Source organism: Podarcis cretensis, assembly GCF_951804945.1.
Source record: "Podarcis cretensis genome assembly, chromosome: 5".
Lineage (NCBI taxonomy): Eukaryota > Metazoa > Chordata > Lepidosauria > Squamata > Lacertidae > Podarcis > Podarcis cretensis.
The window spans coordinates 40,057,171-40,082,166 of NC_137174.1; the positions used below are offsets into that span (position 1 = coordinate 40,057,171).

General features: G+C 40.5%; 1 protein-coding gene and 1 long non-coding RNA gene across 5 annotated transcripts in view; both read left to right on the plus strand.

Moving 5' to 3' along the window:
- CFAP46 (cilia and flagella associated protein 46) overlaps window positions 1–19,569 on the plus strand; it is an 81,394-nt gene extending 61,825 nt beyond the window's left edge. For all 4 annotated transcript variants that reach the window (XM_079978393.1, XM_079978392.1, XM_079978394.1 and 1 more), the window contains 16 exons: window positions 536–706; window positions 1,252–1,349; window positions 3,350–3,525; window positions 4,227–4,423; window positions 5,855–5,967; window positions 7,190–7,383; window positions 8,154–8,318; window positions 8,765–8,835; window positions 10,266–10,326; window positions 11,404–11,439; window positions 12,199–12,298; window positions 13,367–13,479; window positions 14,544–14,625; window positions 16,336–16,472; window positions 17,400–17,483; window positions 18,924–19,569. In XM_079978393.1, coding sequence (XP_079834519.1) covers window positions 536–706; window positions 1,252–1,349; window positions 3,350–3,525; window positions 4,227–4,423; window positions 5,855–5,967; window positions 7,190–7,383; window positions 8,154–8,318; window positions 8,765–8,835; window positions 10,266–10,326; window positions 11,404–11,439; window positions 12,199–12,298; window positions 13,367–13,479; window positions 14,544–14,625; window positions 16,336–16,472; window positions 17,400–17,483; window positions 18,924–19,054 — 1,929 coding nt within the window. In that variant the 3' untranslated portion in view covers window positions 19,055–19,569. The remainder of the gene's footprint in view (window positions 1–535; window positions 707–1,251; window positions 1,350–3,349; window positions 3,526–4,226; window positions 4,424–5,854; window positions 5,968–7,189; window positions 7,384–8,153; window positions 8,319–8,764; window positions 8,836–10,265; window positions 10,327–11,403; window positions 11,440–12,198; window positions 12,299–13,366; window positions 13,480–14,543; window positions 14,626–16,335; window positions 16,473–17,399; window positions 17,484–18,923) is intronic.
- Window positions 19,570–22,173: 2,604 nt separating this feature from the next.
- Window positions 22,174–24,996, plus strand: part of LOC307217356 — a 33,058-nt gene continuing 30,235 nt past the window's right edge. The window contains exons 1-3 of the long non-coding RNA XR_013839569.1: window positions 22,174–22,250; window positions 22,985–23,079; window positions 24,597–24,633. This is a non-coding gene — a long non-coding RNA (uncharacterized lncRNA). The remainder of the gene's footprint in view (window positions 22,251–22,984; window positions 23,080–24,596; window positions 24,634–24,996) is intronic.

Below are 24,996 nucleotides of genomic sequence, written 5' to 3' on the forward strand. Positions count from 1 at the left end.
ATGCTTTGTGCGTTTTGTCTCTTCTTGTCATCTCCTTAATCTGCCATCTTCTCAGGTACTTGATTCCTCTTTTCATTCTCCCCTTAACGTCTGCCCACCCTGCCCCTCTCTGTAAGATCAAAGCAGATCAGTCAATGGTAGCCACACACCCATTTTTTAATTTGTCCACCCTCACCCTTCAATCCTAGTGATGTTAATTTAGCTCAGCCAATCACTGGCAGAAGCTTTATCACCACCAGTACTATCTCTTCCTTGCACCAATAGCTCCTTAGTCAACTATATGAATATCATTTAACCAGGCGTGGGGGGGGGGGAGCATTTCAGTGAAGCACATTTATGGAGCGATCATTCCAGAGAAAGAAGCTGAATAGCTGAGAAAACCCATTCTTAGTATTTTGATGTCAGGGCTTCTTTACTGTGAATGTAAATAATCACCGTATCGGGGCCACTTCGTTTCATGCTTTCTTGAAAGGATTTTCATTAGAAATCTGTTTTAAAACATTTGCCAAACTAGACTTGTATTAAAATGTTGCAGAGCTGTTCAGCATCACTGATGATGAAAAACATCCTGCTAGCAGCTACACTGAACACCAGCAAATCACAGCTGGCAGCGATGCTGCATCTGCAGCACCACTTGCAACAAAAGGGAGATGTTACATGCAGTCTTCTAAAAAATGTGGAGCACAGGTTGGCTGCAATCTCAAAGGTAACTTGGTCAGTTAAAATAAAATTGCAATTTCTCATCCAGCTAAGGATCTATAGGACCTGAGAATGATCCCTAGCTGTAGTGGAACACCTGTTTGGAGCATATACAATCATTTATTCTCTTGCCCTACAAATTGTGTGTGTGTGTGCTGTATATATTGGAATATAAAGCAGGTAAGAGCATTAAAAGTTGGAGGGAAGAATTAAAAAGCAGTGATAGATTGTCTGAGCAAAATTAGTTAAAATTTTTGCAACTTGCTCTGTTTTTTGTAATGTACGTTTTCTAATGCACTGTAGTTCACAGATAGCGCTGCAGACTACTGTGTTATGACAAACTGACCTCTTAGGGCTACTGCTCTACTGCAGCACCATCAGATGGTTAGGAGCAGGAGGGAACTGAATCACTGGCGTATATTTTACAAAAATATGGCTAATAAGAATTCTACAACCCAGCCATGCTATTACTTTGACACTTTGTCATGAAAAGATTAAAGTTATGTTTTAAATGGTCTGAAAATTTATTCACTGTTACCTTTTTTTGCATAGGCATGGGGAAATCTTTGCATTTCTCCACAACACTTTAACATCATGAATGAATTACCACCAAATTTTCATGTAATGATTCTACAGCATTCAGAAGACAGGTATGAATATAGGTTCTCATGTTGGCACTCTTTTGCAATACAGTTGCAGTCAGTGAAGTGGCGGTGCTTACCTGGCCTCTAATCACCACCGTTGTTGGGTTTATCAAGAGGGGGAGGGGTGATGTCAGGATGTTGTAAATGTGCTAGCAGGAATACCGGATTGGCTCTGCTGTTGCATTAACACCATGCTGGCACCGCCGCCATCTCACTCCTCTTCCTTCTCGCACACCAGAGCAATAGCAGAGGTGATAATTGCAGGAAAGCAGTGGCCCACCAGCCATTGCTGTTAGAGTGTCTGTTCCATATGCCATTGCTTTGGTGCAGGCATAAAATGTAACCATGACTGATTAGTGCAAGTCATAGTTTGTTTCTTCATCCTGTTTACAATCTCAAATATCTAATTTGGTTTAACTGGTCAAGCCCTGTTCTCTGAGGCTGTTGGTAGAAAGACACCAGCAAAGGCTGTTTGTCATCTAGCAAACAGGAGCAGCATTGTTAGCATAATTCAGCTTTTCTCAGCCTGGTACCATCCAGATGTTTGGGATTACAATTTCTATCATCTCTGACTGGAGCTCCTGAAAGTTGTTCAGCGAAACATCAGGGTGGCACCAGGTGGGAGAAGTCTGAGGTAAACCATGGTTTCATGTTCTGGTCTGTAGCCAATCCTTCACCATAGCAGTGTTACCCAAATCTTACTCCTATTTAAAGGAAAAGATACCATGGTTACATATTTCATTTTTATAGGGCCATGCTCTTCAGCTGCTGTTTCAGTAAAACATAGTAATTATAGTGTAAGCAAAGAGAAATAGCTGTGCCTGGCCTTTGTTAGAATCAAACCCACCACTGAACATCTGTCTGTTACATCCCAAACTGCTTCTTGGCTGCCTCTGTGCACTCATATCATTTCAATATTGTTTTGCCATTCCTGTGACATCTTTTCCTTCAGCGACTTCCAGCAGCTGCTGTGTACCAGCTGTTTTAACTATATATGATATATATGGTTGTCTCCTGTACTTCAGGCCCTTTCCCACTTTGAAAAGATGGGTTTGAAGGAAAGGTGCATTTTCTGTCACATGTTTTGAAGATAAGGTCTCCCTGTTGGATGACTACAGTTAACAGTGATAGTATTTGAGGATAGTATTTGTCCTCTGGCTTTCTACTATTACTATTTATTTATTTATTTGCATTCTTTCCATTTTTATTTCAAAGCCGGGAAGTGTGTCACAGTATTTCTGATCTATTATATTTTGCTATGAATGTGAAGAAAGAGGTTTCACAAAACATGACAGAAACCATCTACCACCCATTCCACTTGAGCACCTTCTCCCAGTTTTAGTTGTTCTGCTACTCTGGATTAATTGCCTTTCTCCAAGGAATTCTTCCTTCCTTCCCCAATAAATGCAGGGAAAGTAGAGTTAAGGATCTCAAAAATGTAGCACAGACTTTTTCAAACTACACACAGGTCCCACTATCAGAACACTATCTGCAAACATAAAAATTATGACCAAACGTTGCTACATACATGGCTGATTCAGAGTTTGCCCACTTCTTTCCTTGCTTGTGCAAAATTGTGGCAGCCATTTTGGGGAAGGAGCCATGGATAGAGGAATTGGGCAGAGGGATCGGACAAATCAGGGAGCAGGAGGGAGCAGACAAATCAGTTATCCCTTTGTCTCTTCTTTCCTGTTTGGCTGCAGCCATTTTAGGAGGAAACCATGGCGGGAGGGGAGAAACAGATCACAGATTAGAAATGTTCCCATAGGAAATAATAGGAATCATCAACTCACTCTGTAAACACTTGCCTAACAAATGATTTGTGGGAATGCATTGTGTTTGGAAAGCGGGACATGCACATAACCTACTATCATTTGGAGTATTGAGGTAGTTAGGTACTTGCATCGCATTCAGTTATAAATTTATGTTGGATAAGAAGGGAATAAGGCATTATCTGAGGGAAAACGGTCTTCTGACAAAATTGATTTGATTGTTTTCTTCACTAGATCTTACTTGTATGGCGCACTACTTGAGAAAGTGAAATTGACCAATCCAAAGGAACAAAAGGACCACAAGGAAAAGGGTGGACAGCAGAAGGAAAAGAGTGGGCAGCAAAAGGAGAAGAGCGGGCAGCAAAAGGAGAAGAGTGGGCAACAAAAGGGAAAAACTAATCAGCCAACTTGTAAGCTTTCCTAAGAAGTGCAGTTTCAATTATGGTTCTCTTTTGTTGGGCTGGACTGAAACTTCACACATGAATATTTGGGACAAAAATGTCCTATATTTGAGGGAACCAAATTATGCCCTTGAGAGCCCTCTTCCACTCACCTTTATTTGCTTTGTGATTGGCAGCAGCTCCAGCTCCACTTTTTAAAGTGCACGTTCTAGCTGGGAACAGTATTCTCAGCTAGCTGGAGGATCACCTCATGAGCATGATGAAGTCCCAATGCCACCTACCCATTCAGAGTAGGGACACTTGCTCTCCCCTCAGTTTCTTGCTGAAATATGGAAATACTTTTCATGGCAGCCAAAAAACCTTTAGCCCCAGGTAGTCTTGTGTAGAAATACAACTCATCCTGTGGAATTAAACCATTTGAATTCCTGGTGCAAGTGTTAAATTGGTGACCACAGTGAAGGATTAGGATTGAATCATCCCAACTCCATGACTCATGCATCCCCAAGTTATCTTGGTTCACAAAGGTTATAACATCACCAAATTTATTTAACACTATTACCACTGCTGCAATAATTCACGCTCTCTTGTGCCTGGATCCTTTCTGTATGCCTGGATATGGAAAATGAAGATGCATTGCATGTTTTAAAAAATTACAATGCATTGTAAGTGTCAAAATGCTTTTAATAGGTTTGTATTTTAATTTACATCAGTGCAGGCTAAAATTGTGCGATCCCAGGTGAATTCTAATACTTTGATGAATTTGCTGGAGAAGGTAAAGGTTTTGAAAGATGAAAGGATGAGGAGTCTTCGGAGACAACCATCACCAGAGAGAAGCCATGAAGACAAAAATGAGTTTCAAAAACTTCAAGAATCAGTCATCAAAGTAGAAACAGGAAGAAAAAGTACTGTAAGAACTGCACTTGTTCATATTGATGTTTTCACACCTGATGTAATGAGATAGTAATGTTTAATAACTACTTTTTCCTCTTGTGAATACAGCGTAAGTTGTTGTCCATAATAATTTCACTAGTGTCATCTAGTACCCAGACAAATGAGCGGGGTATAAATAATACTATTATTATTTTTATTATCCCTAGGGCATTGGTCTTCAACTGGGGAGTCTGTTGTGGAGGTGGGGAGTGATTAACAAATTCAATCTGGGAATATTCCCTCAGTCACACAGATTAGGACATTCCACACCTCTCCTCAGCAGAGTTTCTTTTTCTTTGAGAAAATTAAGGGGCTCACTTAAATATAAACTAAGCTTTAATAATAAATAATAATAATATAATATATTTTATTATAATGAATATAATAAAGAAATAATAAGCAAAGTAACGATAATGGGAGAAACTAAATACAACAACATGAGGCAAGTCTGAGGCAAGAAAAAAAGAAAAGACAGTTGGTCCCTCTTATTTGAAACTTAATGGAACATAATGAAGGGAGGGGCTGATTCCAGAGCATGACACACAAGCCCCGCCCACCAGATACCAAACATTCCACTGATCAAATTAGGCTCCAGGGTTTTTCTTACAGAATCAGAACTAGAGGTGTCATCTGATTCTTCACACTGGTTTGGATCCCAGTTTGATACACTAATCACCTGCACCATTTTGCTTCAGTTCCCACTTTGCTATTTTTAACTACTCCGAATCTGGCCTTTTAGCTTTTAGAAAATAATGTTGTTATTAATGACGTCCTAATGAATACTATTATAATGTTATTACAAAAATACATGCATGGGACTCAATGAGACTGAAGTAAAAGTAAATACAAACTGGTTGAAAGGAAATCTGCAGAAATCCGCTGCAAGCAAGACTGCTTCATGAAGAGAGCAGCCAAGCAGACTACAGGCCAGTCTGATGCTCGGTCTGCCTGTAGCGAATTCCACCACCATCTTTAGTCAGGACCCACCATTGGGTGACTGCCAGATCTAAATTCAATCATAACGGCAGCACTGCCTAAATCCTAATATAAGACAAACAATTAAAAATTGAGTATCCAAAAGTATATTTTGGCTAAAGATGGGTCCCTGGTCCAAAAAGGTTGATGACTACTAATCTAGTGGATTATTTTATAAATATTACAGCTGTTGCACCAGTGTTTTCATTAGAGAACACATTATCAAATAAAATAACACATACATAAAAATAAGGTGTAACGTTGTTTAAAGGTGATTGTTCAGTTTAGACCTGGGATAGTTTAACCGTTACTAAATTTTCATGACTGTTCTATTTCTATTTGGCTATTCAATTTTCCTTTCTGTCTTTGATATTCTTATGCCTTCTAACTATTTTTTAAAATCAATCAATCACTGTTTTACTTTATATCATAGGAAACAGAAAATGAAGATGAAGAACATTTTATATCAGAATTCCAGGCTATCATGAAAGATGTAGAAGAATATCTGAAACCTGTATTGTCACAATTTGATTTCTCTGAGCTGAGGTATTTTTTTCGAATGTTTTCTCTTAAGTATTTGTTGCATATCTTTAGGCACCAGGCAAAAACATTCCTCTTCTCCCAAGCCTTTGGCTAATTAAACAATCTCTGGCCTTTTAAACAGTGGGGGGGGTTGTATTATTTTGTTTGTTATTGTGGTGTGTATTTTTGTGTTTTTATACTATAAACCACCCTGTGACCCTTGGATGAAGGGTGGTATATAAATTTAATAAATAAATGTTGTTCCCAGCTTCTGAAGCAATTCTGATATAGTACAGTGGTGCCCCGCAAGACGGAAAACCCGCTAGACGAAAGGGTTTTCCGTTTTGAGGCGCTTCGCAAAACAAATTTCCCTATGGGCTTGCTTCGCAAGATGAAAATGTCTTGCGAGTTCCTGCGGGGGTTTTTTCCTTTTCCCCCCCTTTTTCTAAGCCGCTAAGCCGCTTATCAGCTGATCCGCTAAGCTGATAAGCCGCTAAAAGCCGCTAAAAGCCGCTAATAGCGCTAATCCGCTAAGCCGTTAAAAGCCACTAAAAGCCGCTAATAGCGCTAATCCGCTAAGCCGTCAATGGGCTTGCTTCGCAAGACGAAAAAACCGCTAGACAAAGAGAATCGCGGAACGGATTCTTTTCGTCTTGCGAGGCACCACTGTAAAGGAAGCTGACAAAAGCACAGTTGTTTTCATTCTGAACAGATAGAACTGCAAACGGGAATCTAAGAGGCCATTTTTAGTACCCCATTTTATAGACCATTACAAGAAAAACCTGTCAAACCTAATAAAAGAAATTTCTTATAGAAGTGCAGGAGCAAATCTGCACCGTAGGAGACTTCTGCTTCCTCTGAAAAGACACATCTCAGACAATCTTTGGAACCTCATTTTTTCAGGCATTGGCAGTGTCACAGTAAGGTATCTTTCCAGTAGCCACTACTGCCAGTGATGTGCTTGGTTCTTCTTGGTCCCTGTAGCACCTGCTGCCTGGAGGTAGAAGCATCATCTGTAATTCTATACCAATTTATTCAGGTCACCATCAGAACTATGCAAGTCTAGGTTAACCTTAAGTAAAACTATGAGAATAGGTGTTTCTCTTGTATGATAAAGCCAGGTGAGTTCTGCTTTTCCTGTTGCAGGTAACATGAAACAAACTGCAAGTATTTGATTCCTGTTACTGTTCTTTAAAAAAATTATAAGCTGTACAATATTTTTAAGACCTGGTCTTTGTCTCCTCAGGCCAAGTCCAGCAGTCTCTCCAGCTGATTCAGGAAAAGGTAAAGGTGACTCAGGTAAAACTAAGGCAGGTGACTCAGGAAAAGGCAAAAAAGGTAGTCCAGGAAAAACTAAAGCAGATGGCTCAGGAAAAGGCAAAGCAAGTGAGGCAGGGAAAGCAAAAGCTAAAAATAAGGAGAAAGCCACTACAGCTCCAGGTATGTCTTAAGTTCTAAAGCATATATATAGTGTCAGATGATTTATCTTCTTGATAAATAGTTTGCTACAAAATTTCAAAGTATAAAGTATTGTATTCTCAGGTTTGCATAAGTTATCTGTGATTTCTGTAATTATGCACTTTCGAAGGCAGATTGTTTTGTTTATATTTAACCACGATGACAAACCATTGTGTGCTTGTGAATCCTCTTCCCATTTCCAAATAGTCCATGCATGTTGGGAGGACAATAGAAATTTCCTTTCCTGGTTTATGCAAACCATAGGTTGCTCACAAACCAGAAGCCCAAATAATGGTTTCATCCTATGGCTTGAGCAAATTACAGATTTCTAGGTGTGGATGAGGCAATGAACTATGGTTTGTCTCAATCTAGGAGCAGACACTTCTAATCTCCTCCCTTTGCATGTGCAAGAAGCAAGAGAGAAACTGTGCAAACCCAAGACTCAGTTTATTGTGCTTGAATGTAGCCATTATATTTGGGTGTAGAAATAAATGTTGACTTCTGAGTAATTTATGGCACTGGCTACCTCCGAACCAAGAAGTCCTATATTCTGCATGATTTTCCCAGGGGCTTCCCAAATATGTGTGTGTGTGTGTGTGTGTTTTTAAAGACTTCATTTATCTCTTCATCTTAATTGGGGATGAAAACAGAGTCAGTTTATCTGAGCAGAAGGGGAAAAGGCTTCCCATTTAAGAACAGTTGTTATTTTTTTATTGAGAATTATTTTTCTTTCCCATTTTTCCTACGTTCAGCTGGCATTGAAGATATAGGAGAATGCATAATACTACTGGTGGACAAATGTCTTTTGGAATTTCCTTTGGAGGGTCTGAATATCTTTCAAGAAAAGACAATAAGTTCTGTGTCCAGAGACTTTTCTCTCCAAATGTTCTACAACCGCTTACATAAAGACGAATCAGGTATAGACAAGTTTATATATATTTGCAAATATAATCTTAGATAGATAGATAAGACTTTGAATCACTTTTTGATGATAGTTGCTATCACGATGATATATTCTACATTTCTGCTTAGGGAGCAGAACCTAATGGAGCTTGTACCTCACCATCAACCGTCTCAGCGTCCCTTCCAGCTCTACAATTCTACAATTTTATGATTCTATTATTCTTATGTAGAGACTCCTGTGAAAAAGTATTGTGGTGTTTCAACCTGTGTATACAATCAATGTTAGAATGCAAATGTTAATTATCAGAAGAATTACTTGTAATAAGCCTTCAGACTATCTCTGTAATTCACATATATTGATGACCACAAGAAGTATGTCACTCTCTGAAAAACATTGCAGGGATTGGGGAGAGGGTGTCATATCTTATTCTAAAGATGATTGTGCTTTTAACATTTTCAGAAAATGAGTTCAAAAAGGATGGGAAAAAAGAATCAAGACCAAAAGGTGAACACAGAAAGAGTATGAAAGTAGTAAGTATATATATTTTGATGATATCTGATGCATTTCTAAGCTGTATCATAATGCCCTGTTCAAGATCCAAAAACTCTGCAACTTTCTAATAGTTTAATTTTTACTTTAATATGCATATTAGTGAAGCAGTTGTATAATGCATTGTGTTTGCATGTATCCTTGTTTCATCTTGTTCTACCTTTAGTTACAAAACAAGACCTATAAACTTCACAATAATAACTCTCATTGTTGATCATAAATTCCTGCTGCACTTCTGGAGAAACAGCACACGTCAATATTCCTTGCAAATACTTTTAGTAATAAAGTTGCCTTGAAAAAGGGATCAATACTCTGTCCCAACCCAATAGACAATATAGGCAGTTTTGGGTGTCAAAAATCTTGGGAAATTCTTCAAGGGTGAATATAATTCTTCACTCCATCCTAGACCCTTTCAACCAGGAGTGGGGGACCTGTGGACTTCTAGATTCTGTTGGACTCAGAGACAGTCCTACCATTAGGCACACTGAGACAAACACCTCAGGCGGCAGATGCTGAGGCAAGCCTCAGGAGTGAGATGCTGGGAAATAGGGCTATGTGTGCTAGACAGCCTGATCTTCACCCCCTAAGCTAGACTTCTACCCTTGGGAGTGGCTGGGGAAACGCAGCCAGATGGGTGGGGTATTATTATTATTATTATTATTATTATTATTATTATTATTATTACCCATCACTGGTGCTGAAGTAAGATTCGGCTATCAGTCCAGTAGGTTCTAGAACATGTAATGGAGGAAGCACAATCTGGTCCTTCAGCTCAGGCATCCAAATGGTTGGCCAGCTCTGGTTGGACTCCAGCTCCCATCACCCTTAGTCAGGGATGATAGGACTTGTTGTCCCACATCTGTAGAACCACAGGTTGTCCACCCCTGCTTTAGACAGCAAGTTCTGAGATATGGAGGCTGTTTGTGTTCTTCCTCCTTCACCTCCCCTATGCGTTCCTATTATTCCCAAGATTTAATCTTAGGAATGGGACTAAAATAGGAGAAAACCATCAATAAAGTCCTAACAAAGATGGGGGGGCATATAATTAATTTCTACCTTGGGCAGCAAAATAGCGTGAGCAATCCCTGTGCTTGAGAAGTAGTGTTGATCAGGAAATTTATTCATATTACCTCCCCACAATCACAACTGTGGCATGCACTCTCTGACATGATTTTTGTGGCAACTGGGATCTTCCACAAAAGTTATACGCAGTAGCATTTTCCATGTTATTATGACAAAAACAGTGTTATGCAGTATTGATGGATGCTACTTAGGATTCCAGTCCTGAGCATGCTTGCCAGAAGGTGAGTCCCAATGGAGCTTATTAGGCTTTCATTCTGAGAAAAGAAGTTAAGAATTGTGCTGTGGGTGTTCTTTCATACTAAAGCTATGACTGTTTCTTATTCAACAGCCTAACCTTAACCGTGTTCTGCCACCCAACTGCCTTCCAATTGATATACATAATGTTAAATGTATCCTTTCAGAAGCTATTGATTAGGAAATGGAATACTTAAATCATGAGTTTTACATCCGAGCTGCCCGCTTCCTTGAGCTCAGCAATCGAGCCACATCACTGCTACTGTCTGTGTCAATTACTGAATCGTCTTCAGAGCTAGGAAAGCTTGTAGGGCAATCAGACTGGCTTCCCTGTGCCAGCTACTACTATTACTGTTGTTGCTACTAAATTCTGCAGTATTGCAAGTGTCAAAGTGTATAGAAAGTGTCTAGCTTTCACTTTGCTAACCTTTACAGTCGAGAGCAAATGGTGTGGAATTGGTGTGAGAGAGACCTTTGGACAGTAGAAAAGAATACTTGCTTTCTAGATAATACTTAAGCTGCAAAGATGGAAGGGAAGCATTTTCATCATGTGAGAGGACTATGGAGGTCAAGCAGTGGCCTTGGGAAAGAGAGCTTGGATGCTACTGACTTAGGAAGGGTAAAGAGTTTGCTTAGGCACTGTTATGTACTGAGTTGAATAGGATCCAAAAGGCAGCAGTCTGATTGGTCCTAGAACAAGAGGATTCAGAATGCAGCAGTCTGATTGGTCCTAGAACAATAGGGTCCAGAAAGCAGCAGTCTGATTGGTCCTAGAACAATGCAGCAGTATGATTGGTCCGCAGGAGCCACCCAATCCAGCTCCAGGTGGAAGTGAATCCGCAACCTGATTGGCCTACAGGAGAATCCCAGAATTAGCCAATCACGTGCGGCCCATTGTGTAAATAATGTATATAAAGCAGATATTTGGGGGGAACATTCATTCCTCACTACTATGAGCTGAATAAAGAGCATGAAATCCACACTCGACTCTGAGTATATTTCAGGCACAAAAGTGGGGGCCTGGTAAGCAGAAGGAGGGAACGGCTGGTGGTGGTTTCTTCAGGGAAGGTATCAAAAGGTGACACATTAGGATTGGATGCTGAGGGTGCCACTCGCTTTGTTTCTGATTCCTGCACCCAATCAAAACTGGAGGAAGGGGGAGGAGTTGTATGTAGTTAATTATATTTAAATTTGACACCCCTCATTTGCATGTTCTTAATGGTATGTCTCAGATGTTGTGGATCCATATAATGATGTAACAGAAAGAGGTAAAGTTTGTATATTATAACTTGTTTGCCATTACAATAGCTGTAGTAGAAATCAACCTAGAACTCTATTTTCTTTTTTTCAACATCAGTGAAACCATTTTCAAACACTGTGCACCTAATATGTAGGTTTAAAAGTAGCTACAGTTTATGGTTGAAAGAGAATGACCTGGTTTTATTTTATATATTAAAGAAAGTCACTTTTTAAAGTTCCTCTTTTTGCATGCAGAAAGCACCATGTGATAACTGTAATATCTGAAAAAGTTGGTGTTGTAGTCTTGCATTGAACAAATCATCCTGCTGCCATAGGCAAGCAAGCAGGCTGGCAGAGGAACGACAGATCACTCTGAGCCTACTCCTTCAGCCTGTTGGTTAGTGTGCTAGTTGTGGAAAGAGAAAAATCCTTCCTCTGAAACCAACATGGAAACAAAGCAGGCTAGCGGAGAAGAATCTAGACCCTCCTCTAATAGTCCACTGGGTAGAAGGCACTTAAAAGAAAAACAAACAAACCCTACTCTCCTAAGTTGCTAGAAGTCTGCATTTCCAGTCTTCTATGGTCAGCGTGAAAACACAAACTACTGCCCTGTTAGCAGGCTAGTAACATTTTTTTGGTAGGCTACTAACCTTTGTAGGCTTATTTACGAAGCTACTGTAATACTCTTTTTTAAAGCTACATCTGCTTAAAATTATACAGAGTGGGTGGGTGGGTGTATAAGCACTGGAAAACCCTATGTTCCTAATGACAAAAAATTGTATGCTCAGAATCAGATAATCCTGCACAAAAATTTAAGACACTCCTAGAGAAATTTGAGCCGTTTACACTCCGTTGGGATGGAATTATGGGTAACACGCAATTTGCAAGGTATGTAAGTTTGTTTCTCTTTTTTTGCGCATTTTTTTTTTATACCTAAACGAATGCCTAATATGTTTGTTCATATGCTGCTAGTAAAGAAGTCAAAACAAGGCTGTTGCAGGGAGGGAATCCAGCCAAAATTTAGTCGCTTTCAGGTCCCACTGATTGCAGTGTGTGGTTTAAGAAATTTTCCCATTGTAAAGAATGGGGCTTAAAGTTGCTCGACCTTTGTGACTTCTTAGTTTAGAAAATATTTATTTATACATACATACATACATACATACATACATACCCCGCCCAAATGGTGAGTAAGGAGTGACCTGGGATAGGTGTGTAAAATTATGCCTGGTACGGAGACAGTGGATAGAGAGACATTTTTTCTTCCTTTTTCATTACACCAGAACTCAGGAACATCCAATGAAGCTAAACGCTGGAAGCTTCAGGACAGACAAAAGAAAGCATTCTTCACACAGTGCAAAGCTTAACTATGGAATTGACTCCCACAAGAGGCACTGGTGGCCACAAACTTGGATGACTTTAAAAGAAGATTAGTCAAACTCAGCCCATAGCTGCTAACCCTGATGGCTGTGTTTTAGCTCCATAGGCAGAAGCAGTCAGCTCCTGAATACCGGTTGCTGCAAACTGCAGGAGGGGAGAGAGGTTTCTTGCATTGGCCATTGTGGTTGGCCATTGTGAGAACGGGGTGCTGGATGGGGCACCATTGGCTTGATCCAGCAGGTTCATCTTACCTTCTTAAGCCCGAGCGTGTCAGTCCTTCCGCAGCTTCTGATTGGCTGCAGGAGGTTCCTGCAGCCAATCAGAAGCCATGATTTGGTTTTTGAACATTTTGGAAGTCGAACAGACTTCTGGAATGGATTCCGCTTGACTTCCAAGGTATGACTGTATTCCTGGCACTAGGGCACATAGTTGATGAAAACTGATCATATTTCTTTAAGTGTAATGTTTTCTAGAGCTGAGCTGAGCTACTTAAAGTAGCAGAACATCATGCTAATACAATTTAATAGCATACAGTGCACACTAAAGTTTTGACTGTTCTTTTTTCCCTCCCCCTTTCAGTCAAGCAGACTGGGAATACTTACTGAACAACTGCAGTGCATTTATCTTCTCTGGACTGGCAAGATTTCTCTTATATACATTACTTGAAAGATTAGTTGCTATGAATATCCCAGGTGATTTTATGAAGCTGAAAAAGGCTGTTTGCTTTCCTTGCAGATCATAACAAAATTCTATTTACTCAGATTGAAATATGTGGTTTTATTATTACAAGTGTTAGATCAGCTTTCTGCAAAAGTTGTCATTCAAAGGTGATTTAATTTGTGGTCCCTGTGCAAATTGCATTATTAACATAAAAGCTGCTGTAAGCATGGTTTCTTCTCACATAGTATAGGTAAAATCAGAAGCTTGGGCAAGGTGGAAGACACCCAAATTGGACCTCATCCCCTTGTCAGCTTTTGTTTTTCTGGAATTGGGAGCACCGCTGATGTAGGGAAGAGGGAGGCCCAGCATGGGCCTCTCTCATGTGGCCTGGGAATCTTAAGGTGTCAGAAAGGAGCCATTAGCCACTCCCACAGCATGAGATTTACATCAGATGGGGTACTTACAACCCTGTATTGAGGGGAGTCATCCTTTGAGGCACACTTTCTGAATAATGGAGCAAATTTCTGTTCCATGGAGTGGTCTTGGGATGATGTGCCTTAACAACTGACTGTTCAACCCTGCACAGTTTTATTACATCTTGATGGCAGGACTAGCAAGGCAAACATAGCAGTGAATGGCTGAGACCTGAAACAAAATGTGGCCCTTTTCAGTGCTCCCATTCACTGTTCCAATGCATCAGCCATGCTTCTTCAACATGCAACATTTTGTTCCACAGCCACCACACCAGGTTTTCTGTTACCTACCCCTGGTTGATCAGCATTCCACAACCACTGAGCATGCTCAGTCCTTATTGACCATTTGGAAGTTGTTCCCTTAAGGTCTTTTATCAAGCTTTTTAAAATACTTCTTGAAACCTTGGGGTTCTCTATGTCCATCACTGCCTTCCGTGATTTCTGCGTAAATTCCACTGCCCCCGTGTCATACACCATACCATTTTGGATAATTTCACAGGGGTCTGCATTGAGTAATGTGGAATATTAAAGCCTTGTTAGATAAGCAATTTTCTGCTCATGTATCTTTGGATCCAAAATGCTACTGAAGTCTAACATTCATATTATTGCTTCCCTTCCCACAGAGTGTCAGTTGGTGATACTTTCAGACCTCGTCCATTCAAAACCAAGTACTGCACGAGTGATAAACCTCGATGGGTTTAAAAGGTAAGATCAGCATAAGTTTTAAGGTCATTGTGTGCAAGGCAGTCTACTCCAAAGTAAGTGCCACTGAGTTCAATGGAACTTACTCCCAGGAAAGTATGCATAGGATTGCAACCTAAATTCCTCATTCTTTGCTGTCAAGAAAGGCCGATTGCAACCTAAATTCCTCATTCTTTGCTGTCAAGAAAGGCCGCTCACCCAGTCCCAGGGTGGGCGATGATTGCAGCCCATCATGGCAGACTCTGGGCCCCAGAGAGCAATGCTATGCTTCTGTCTGCCCCCTAAAGGCCAGCTAAACCCGATCTCAGGACCACAGTCCCTATATGTTTTATGCCCTGCTTCTCTCCACCTGGCTTGGGGCTTGGGGCGTGACAGGCTCCATAAAGGAGTGTTGCTGCTGCTGCTGCTGCTGCTGCTGCTGCTGCTGAGCAGAGAGGGCTCTGTTTTTGTTTTGTTTTTTTAAATTGCTTTTATTTTTTATCTATGTCATTTTAAATTGTGATATTAATGCTGTCTTCTTAGTTTTTGATTTTATGATTTATGTGGAAATTGTTTTCCATTTGGTTGTGTACCTTTTGATGTGTTTTATTTATTGTTTATGACTTTTGTTATATTGGTAATTATGCAAATCTTGTCATGTTGTAAGCCGACTTGAGCGTTGTTTTAACTATGGAAAGGCGGCATACAAATAAAATGATGATGGTGATGATGATTTTGTATTTAAATTGTTTTAAACTTATTTATTGTAAGACAGCCAGAGAACTCTATATACTGTATTTTTCACTCTATTGGATGCACCGGACCATAGGAGGGGGAGAATGGGGGGGGGGAAATTTCTTGTTCCCCCCCTCAAAAACAAGGTGCGTTCAAGAGCAGGCCTTGCCGCTGCCCCCCGAGCTTGTGGGGCTGGCGGTGGGGGGAAGCGCTGCTTTCCCCCATTGCCAGCCTCAAAGATCCCTGAAGCCTTTGGAGCGCAGCTGCACTCCAAAGGCTTGAGGCTTCGGGGACATCCTTTGTAGCCTCCGCAGGGCGATGGGGTGCAGAGGCTTTGCGCAGCCATCCTGAAGCTGGAACACCGAGACGGAGGGCTGCTCAGCGCCCTGTCTCGCTGTTTTGGCTTCGGGGACAGGCTTTCAAGCCTCCGCAGGGTGGCGAGGTGCCTTCACCCCACCGCCCTGCGGAGGCTTTGCACAGCCATCCCGAAGCTGGAACAGCGAGACAGAGGGCTGCGCAGTGCCCCGTCTCGCTGTTTTGGCTTTGGGGACAGCAGGCTGCTATCCGCAAGCCTTGGAGAGCTGCCCAAAGCCCGGGATGCACAGTGCCACGCTCCCCGGGCTTCGGGCTGCAGGCAGCTATCCGCAGGCTTGCGGATAGCTTCCTGAAGCCTGGAACGCGAGAGGGGTCAGTGCGCACCGACCCCTCTCACTCTCCAGGCTTCAGCGAAAGCCTGCATTCGCTCCATAGGACGCACACACTTTCCCCCTTCATTTTTGGAGGGGAAAAAGTGAGTCCTATAGAGCGAAAAATACGGTAACATATTTAATGCCAGACATGCTAGTGAGAAAAAGTTAAGAAAAATGCAGTTCACTTTCTGTTCTTGTGAACTGATAAAATTTTAATGAACAGGTTTTGTCTCTTTTCTTCAGGTCATTTAAGAATGTCTGTACCTGTAATTTTCATTCGTTGCATTTCTTTTTTCTTTTCTTTTTTTAGCTCTGTACGCCTCTCTCTGGAAAAGCCAACAGAGACAACAATCTTTCTGAGCCTTGCTGGAGTGCGTTCTGTCATAGCTAACCAATGGTATACGACCCTGGAAGAGAATGCGACAAAAATGGAAAGCTTATGTGAAAGTGTGTAATAGCAAGCTTCATAAAACAGCTGAGCCTAATGCCTTTCTTGTCAATGGTGATGTTAGTGTCCATGCTTAGATGTGAACAAATGAAGCTTCTATACTCCGATGAAAATAGGGATGTCCTACTCCATCATCATCATTTTATTATTTATACCCTGCCCATCTTACTGGGTTACCCCAGCCACTCTAGGCAGCTTCCAACATATATAAAAACATAATAAAACATTTAAAAGCTTCCCTATACAAGGCTGTCTTCAGATGTCTACTATAAGTTGCACTTATCTCCTTAGTTTGGGTCACATAACTCCATATGCTCTGACGACAATACGGATATTCTACCATGCCCTCCAACATTTCGCCAATGAAAAGAGGGACATCCTAAGGAAAAGTGGGACATTCTGGGATTGGATCAGAAACCAGGACTGCTTCTGTAAATCCTGGACTGTCCCTGGAAAATAGAGGCATTTGGGGGTCTGTACTCATGAAAGGCCTAGAGCAGTGGGAACATGCTCCCAATCCAAATTTGTGCCTTGGGCTGGTTTCCTATCAAAACTTCCCCCGGCTTCTATTTGTCCAAAATAGTACTTACGTTTTGCAGCAAATAGCAGCAGGGGAACAACTTTTTGCAAGAAGGCAGTGCAGGACCTTGATCTGATAAGGAACACATTCCAATTGGAGCTTCAGTATTGCTTTTTCTTGGAAACAAATGTGACCAATTTAACCTCAGTTCTTAAATGTGTGCATAATCTGAAGTATAGCTTGGTCCACAGGATTTCAAAAGGCCATTGATTTCAGTGGGCTTACATGCACCTAACTCTGGTTAAGACTGAGCTGTCATTTGCAAATGTAGAAGAAAACTGCAGGTTCCGCTTCCATGTTTTGTTTTGAGTGTGTTCAATTATAAAGCTACTATGTTTCTTTGCAGATTTTATCAAAGTAGGCAAGACAACTGGACAGGCTGTTCGTTTTCTTCAAAGGAGTAAGAGTGCTGTGGATGAACCTCCTAAAAGTAAGATTTAAAAGTTTTTAAAATAAAGTACACAGATTGAAGTGTGAACAGATCAAAATCTTCTACCATTTTCTTCTCACCATTTTATTATTTGGTTAAAATGCCATTATATTGTATATTACAAGCACCGGAACTGCTGAGCTTGCTGATAGAAATGGTATCACTCTCATCTAAGCAATTTGCTATCCTCATATTGAAGACACCAAGCGGGGTTTAAAAAAATCACATATTGAAAGATGCATATATTTAAAAGAGTGTGTGTGAAAAAGAGAGAGTGAAATGTCTCCCATAAGGAAGGTATTGTTTTTTCCCAAAGGAGCATATCTCCAGCGCTAAGAACAGATGCTCCTCTGAATACTGGGTTTGTGCTGAGCCATCAAAATAACCGAATTATATTTCTATACGCAGCTGTAATGCCAACATTTTTCCTATTTACTTACTACAAAAAAGGACTCAAAGGTCCAAGCTAAATGTGACACAGGAGATCCAGAATTAGATTCTCTCACAGTTGAAAAGAAATTAATAGCAGACCTAGGGGTCCCAAAGCAGCCCTTGACTGTGGCACCAGGGAAGGGGGATTAACGCCATCCCTGCTCTCTATTTTCCTAATTAAAATTGGCTCCCCAAACCTGTTATTTGCCTCACTGGGGGAAATGACTAGAGATAATTGTAACAGGAATGTTTACTTGTAACCAGTGACCAGCGATTTCTGTAAGTTCAAGACGGGGAAGCCTTTTGCTGTCAAAGGTTGTTGGAAGCACATTTCCCCCTTCAAAGAATTCTGAGCACTGTAGTTGGTTAAGAGTTGCTTATAACTGTTTCTCTATAAGGGATACAGTGCCTTTAAAGTTATAGTATGTATGTAGCCAATAACAGTTTCTCTCTGTCAGAAGAGATGGTTTCCCAACAGTTAACATTAGGATTAGCTACCCTTTGATAGTATCTAGCTTTATGGTATTTAATGCAGACAGTTCTTTAATGTTTAGCAAAGTTTCTGGTCACTAGGTTATTTTATGAGTTAATTTTAGATCTGATTACATGCAGTTCTTAGGGATTTCAGTGATTTCTGAACACTGCTATATGAAAAATGAATATATGGATAGGCAAGTGTATATCCATACATGGTAATGTATATATAGTCCAGGACTAAAACTATGTTAAGAGTTCTCCTTCTCCACTATATGTAGCACCTGAACAGGCCTAAAGAGAGAGGTATCTAAGCAAGTAGACATTAAAACTCTGGGTATCATTCAGCCAATGTTAAGCCCCTTTAAATCCATTTGATGTCAATAGGAAAGTTGGGTGCATGTTTAAATCTCTTCCATTAGAAGCATTTGCTTAAAACTGCTTAACTTGAACAGGATCATGCTCTTGGTTTCTTTAAAATATCTCTACAGCTAAAAGAAAATTTTAATTATTTGTTCTGAACTGTGTTTCTAGTGGAGCTGGATGCCCCTGAGGACAAGAAAGAAGACCAGAGAGGAAGTCCCGGTGGGCTAGTGCATCCTGCCCCACAGCCATCAGCTCTTAATACCGTTTTATATGGGCTGCCCAACATGATGTTTGTGTGATTCACAACCAATTTCTTTATGAAATATGGAAAGTATGGAAATATGGAGCTCTAAATATGGTTAGATTGTGAAGTAAAACTATTTTTGCTGTAGTTTGATAAAAATAAGAGTTTATAAAAGTTTGAGCTGTGCTTAGTGGCTCTTTTGAATTTAAATATGCATTAAATGTTTTTTTGCTATTGAATGTTTCCGAGTTGCTCAGGACTTTTCACTGTGGATTTTGAGGCCTGTTTTCCCCCTTATGTGTACTCACAAGCTAAATTGTGTGTGTGATACTACTACATGCCGCCATAGTACTATTAGCTGTACAAATAGCACTATACTGACACCTAGTGATCACAACAGTGCATTTCAAAACAAGTTGAGTATGCTAACCTAGGAGGGAAAGCACCCGTTTGTTCCAGTTTTGTACGCTTCAGTAACCCTTCGTACAACCATCTATATTGACAGTAGCAGACCAACTGTGTAAATATCATGTATGTGAGGTTACAAATAAAGTGTGCTTGTTGGGTTTAGACATGTTTGTGGTGGGTCATTTATCTGAGCAATCACTGCACTCAAGTTTAAGGCTTTGTTTCTCAACCAAAAGGAAATAACACAAGGCCAGTTCTGGGGGAAATGTAGTGTGTCAGTCATTGTACTTTCAAAGACATGTCGCATTGCTTTGCATAGATGGATACATATACTTTTTCAGAAATGATGTATACTTTATAACTTACAAATAACATACAGTCGATAAGCTGTAGCATTGCTCTGCTCTATTACTTGGGTGCTTCTGCAGTTCAGTGAAAGAATGCATGTTTGGATGTACAAATAGCCTCGGATTTGAAGCTGAGCATCTGCAGTTAAAGGATCTCAGGTTGCAGGACTGGGAAAGACCTGGCTCAGTATCTAAAGTGTTTGGTCCAAGTTCTGCTGCCACTCAGGATGTGAACTAATCAATGGCGTTTCCATCACAGTCAAGGTCTTAAAGTTATTGGTGAGATCTAGAAAGCCACTTGTATAAGTGCAAGGCACTTTTGCTTCCTCAAGGAGGGGGTCTGAATTTCCATTTATTCTCCCCTGAAACTACAGCACTCTCACAATGTATCAAGTGCCATTCTGAAGGGTCCCTGGCTGCCAGGTAGGGATGGATGAATCTGACAGTTTCACTTTCTCATTATTCCAGTCTTAAGTTTTGTTCTCCACATTCCCCCATCACTCTGAAGTTTTGTTAATGTTTGTATGGAATTTTACCTTTTTTTTTTTTTTTTGCACAGCAGTTCCCCTAATATAATGCATTTCAAGTGTTATTTTCATGAACATATGCATTTTAATTCACACTTCACCCTAGTGTGTGCATTTTTGTACACATTACATGGCCAGAATGCAGCTTTACAAAATGTGGAGAATTGTAGGTTTTGAAGGATGGCTTGTATTTTGGTTCATGTGTTATATATGAAAGTGTGAATTGGGTAGGTTCTCCTTTAAATTTGAACTGCATCTGATTTCTCCCCCATCTATACTGTCAGGAATAGCAAGCAGCAAAAAAGTAGACAAACCCTGTTATATGACTGGAACTCCTCTCGGTCTTCTCTGGATCCAAGCCAATGTGCTTGTTTTACTGGCAATCTTGTTCGTTATTTTTCTTGTAATGCTTTAAGAATATAAAACCACATGTTGTGAACTGCAGTGATATCAGCCAAAGTTTTTAAATTAACTTTAAATCAGCATATATCTTAGAGACATTCTCCTATGGAAATTCTGCATTTTCTTTACTCTTCTGTTTCCTGGGGTTTAATAGGAAAAACATAACATCGAGAGAAATTGCAAAAATCCATTTACCACTTAATCTCCCAAAAGTTCTGAATATTTCTTTCTTAGCAATCCAGGCATGCCTGTTCCCCACGATAAATTATTTGTGTTCATTTTAAAGGCATTAACATGTCACCGAAAAATAGTATTCTTGGCTCTCCTGCTATGCTAAAGTTAATTAGAAACTGATAAGGATTTGTGGCATAGTATTACAAAATCATGACATCTGTAGCAATACTTTTTAAAAGTTCATCCATGGATATAAATAAGTGCACTTTCACTTTTCCACGGACCCCCCGCCCAAGCCAGTTTATCAGAAAAGGGAAGTCCAATGAACTTCCACTATAAAATAATGTAGCTTGGAAGCATGCATGCTTTTGCTCATCACTATGTTATCATGTCATTTTGATATTTTCCCTTGTTTCTATTTTCAAGTTAATTGGTTTTTTATTATTATTATTTTTTGCAATGTAATGTTTTGGAAATAGCTTCAGTCATTTGTAAAGGAACATTGTGGCTATCATCTGAAAAGGAAGAAGCCATGTTTCCTGTTCAAAATCTGCCCCCAAAATAAAAACCTGGAAAGGACCATAATTTAGAGGTACAGCTTATTGTTTGCATGCAGAAGGTCCCATAGTGAGTCCCCAGCATCTCCAGGAATGCCTGGAAAATACTGCTATCTAAAACCCTGGAGAGTTGGTGCCACTCAGTGTAGACCATGGGTAGGCAAACTAAGGCCCGGGGGCTGGATCCGGACCAATCGCCTTCTAAATCCAGCCTGCGGACAACCCAGAAATCAGTGTGTTTTTACATGAGTATAATGTGTCCTTTTATTTATTTATTTGTGGGGCCTGCCTGGTGTTTTTACATGAGTAGAATGTGTGCTTTTATTTAAAGTGCATCTCTGGGGTATTTGTGGGGCATAGGAATTCATATATATTTTTCAAAATATAGTTCGGCCCCCCTACAAGGTCTAAGGGACAGTAGACCCGGCCCCCTGCTGAAAAAGTTTGCTGGCCCCTGATGTAGACAATACTAACCTAGAGGGACCAATAGTTTGACTATAGCAGCTCCTTGTGTTCCTATGAAGGCAGGTGTTACTTCTTCATGCACAGAGAGACAATAGCAACTTCCATAACTCTGAGCAATACACTTCCATGAAAATGTAGGTGAACCCAATAAAAATGTCCATGCTGTCAAGCAACATCATAGAATGAGAAGGTGCAAAATAATATAAGTTTTTAGCAACAGGTTACAGACAGTACTCATCATCTGAGAGGTTTGTGTCCTGGCTGTTTATACTGGTTTTTGTATTTATTTTTTTAAAACGCTACAGTGATGAAGAAAACAGGCATCAGGCAAGCAGAGATTAAAGATGATTGTCCGTCTGCCTAACATCAAGGTATAATGAGCTAATTTGAAAGGTTGCAAATGTTCGTTTTCTTTATGCAGCTGGTGCAAAATATTTAATCTTCCAAAGTGTTTTCCCCCAAAATGTTCCCATTTATAATAGATGCTTTGGCCTTGGCAACTACGTCAGCATCCTCTGTCAAAAAGATGGATGAGTAAGTCCAAAAATTTCTTCATGGCCTGACAGCCCTACTTTATCATAAAGCACTGATAAAGAGTAATGTCCAGATCCAGGAAACTACAGACTGAGAATCTTGACTTCTTGAGCACAAGATACTGGAAATGTTTGTCAGTAATACAATAGGGGAACACGCAGAAATGCCTGGAATTTATATTTGGTGAAGGTAGTGTAGAAAGCACACATAGTATCAAACAATCTAGAAAATCTTGAATAGATAAAAAGGCCAGCTAAAAGGTACCCCACCACTACAACATCCAAGAGCCAAGTTTGTAATGTCTAGAAATGCACATTAAGATTTTTTAAAAAAATAATATGAATAATACTTCGCTAAGCGCACACCCTCCTTTGTCTTGAGATGGGGCCAAAAGATCAATTTTGGGATCCCATCCTAGAAGGACTGGCACATCCATAATTGAGAAAGTTGCAGGTAGTAATGTCCAGGGTTGCAATGGGGCCAAGAAGTACTGCCGCCATTGCAAGGGGGGAAAGGCTGTGTAACACTTACACATGTTTAGCTCTCTGTATTACTTATTATTTGATTTTAGTTATCTGACAGCAGTCTTGTGACTACCTGGAAATGAGCTTATGGAGAAATGCTGCCCACCGATGATATATCTACTAGCCTTTTTATGGCTTCTCAGTAAGTACTTACCCTACACAGATGCTTACATTGATTGTGTCTTAGCCCAAAATGACATAGAATCATAGAATTGTAGAGTTGGGGGAGACCCCAAGGGTTATGTAGTCCAACCTTCTGCAATGCATGAATCTTCCCTAAAAGCATCCATAAGAACGTAAGAATCGTGCTGAATCAGGACAAAGGTTCATCTGTTCCAGCGTTCTGGTCTCATGATGGTACACCATGATGCCTATGGGAAGCCTGCAGGCTGGACCTGAGTGCAATAGCAGTCTTTCCACTTCTGATACCCAGCAATTGGAATTCAAAGGCAAGCTGCCTCTGACAGTGGAGGTAGGAGATTGTCATCATAGCTAGTAGCCTTGGTCTCATCTTCCATGAATCTCTTTTAATGCCATCCAAGCTGATGGCCATCACTATGGAACCTGCTGTGCTGAAGTTCACTGAAGTCTCTGTAAAAGGAGCACTCAAGCGATGCTCCACTAGGACTGGGCGATGTTGGGTTTTCAACATGGCGGTGTATCGCCAGCCAAAATCGCGGTTTGGCGATAAACTGCAGTGTTGAAAAAAGCTGCATTGGCCCCAGCTGGCGAGGTGCTGGGGAAAACTGCTGCAACTCTCACCATGGGAGCTGAGGCGCTTTCACCCCAGCGCCTCGCAGGCTGAAGCCAATACATCTTGCCCCAACCTGCTGCTCACCTGGTGGGTGGAAAGGCTCCTGCCCCCAGCCGAATGAGCCCCGAGTCCCCTGCCACTCGTGCACAACCAGCAGGGGACTCAGGGTTCCTTGGCCAGGCTCCACTGGGGGTGGGAGAGCGATGAGAGAGAGAGTGCAGTGGCAGTTTCACCAGCGGTATATCGCTGCTGAAACCACCGCTGCTTGAGTTCCTCTGCCTCCAGCTCCCAGTTAGTTTGTCCCTCAGCGCTCTGGGCGATGAAGGCAGAGGGACTCAAGAGCCGTGATGGTTTCACCAGCGATATACCATTGAGTGAAGCTGTCATCACAGTCCTCCCCCCAAAAAACCAGTCCTGGGCAATATATTAATATATCGCCCAGGTCTATGCTCAACATAGGAATGCTGAACATTCCTTTTGATTAGTCCACTAACTTAAGTAGACCTGACACTGTGTCTATTGACTTGCAGTAAATGCACATGAAATCACTCGAATCATAACTCTGTAAAGATGCAGTTTTATAACTACTTATCTGGAAGGAAGTAAGCCCTATTGAATTATGTCTAGACTTACTTCTGAATAGACAAGTAAAAGATTGAGCTGTAAATGTTTTCAAAATCATAGCCACCACATAAGGCTTTCCGAAATAACAACTTCTCAAACAATGCTTCTACTTAAGAGTCCCATGAATATTGTAAACCTACAAAAAATGGAAACGTTTGCTAAGGTGCTCCAAATAATAGCTACAACAACTGTAACATTGATTTGGGGTGAATAAGTGATTTGATAGTCATCTTATTCTGAAAAATACCCTGAATGTAAATTTAAAGCCAACCATTTTGCAGGGTCATATGGGGAAGAAGTCAGAAATATGTCCTACAAGTAAGTTTATTGATCATAAAATTTAGCTTCATTTTAAATAAATGAAGCTCTTTAAAATGTGCTACAATATTTTAATTATCTATTAAACCTTTATTTATTCCTTTCTGTTAACACACGCACACACAAATCCACTAAGGGCTGATGGATACATTCTAACAGAAACAGTATAAAAAATACGAGCTTTCCACTAGAAAGCCATTGGCAAAAACCCAAACAACAAGAATAAAAGCTTCCAGAAATATTTCATTCACATAGCAACACATTTTTTTCAAACCTGATGCATTGTGTCTATTCTCACAAGAAATATTAAACAGTTAGTGCTGTTCATGTATCAAAGCCTTTAAAATAACTTTCTGAATTATG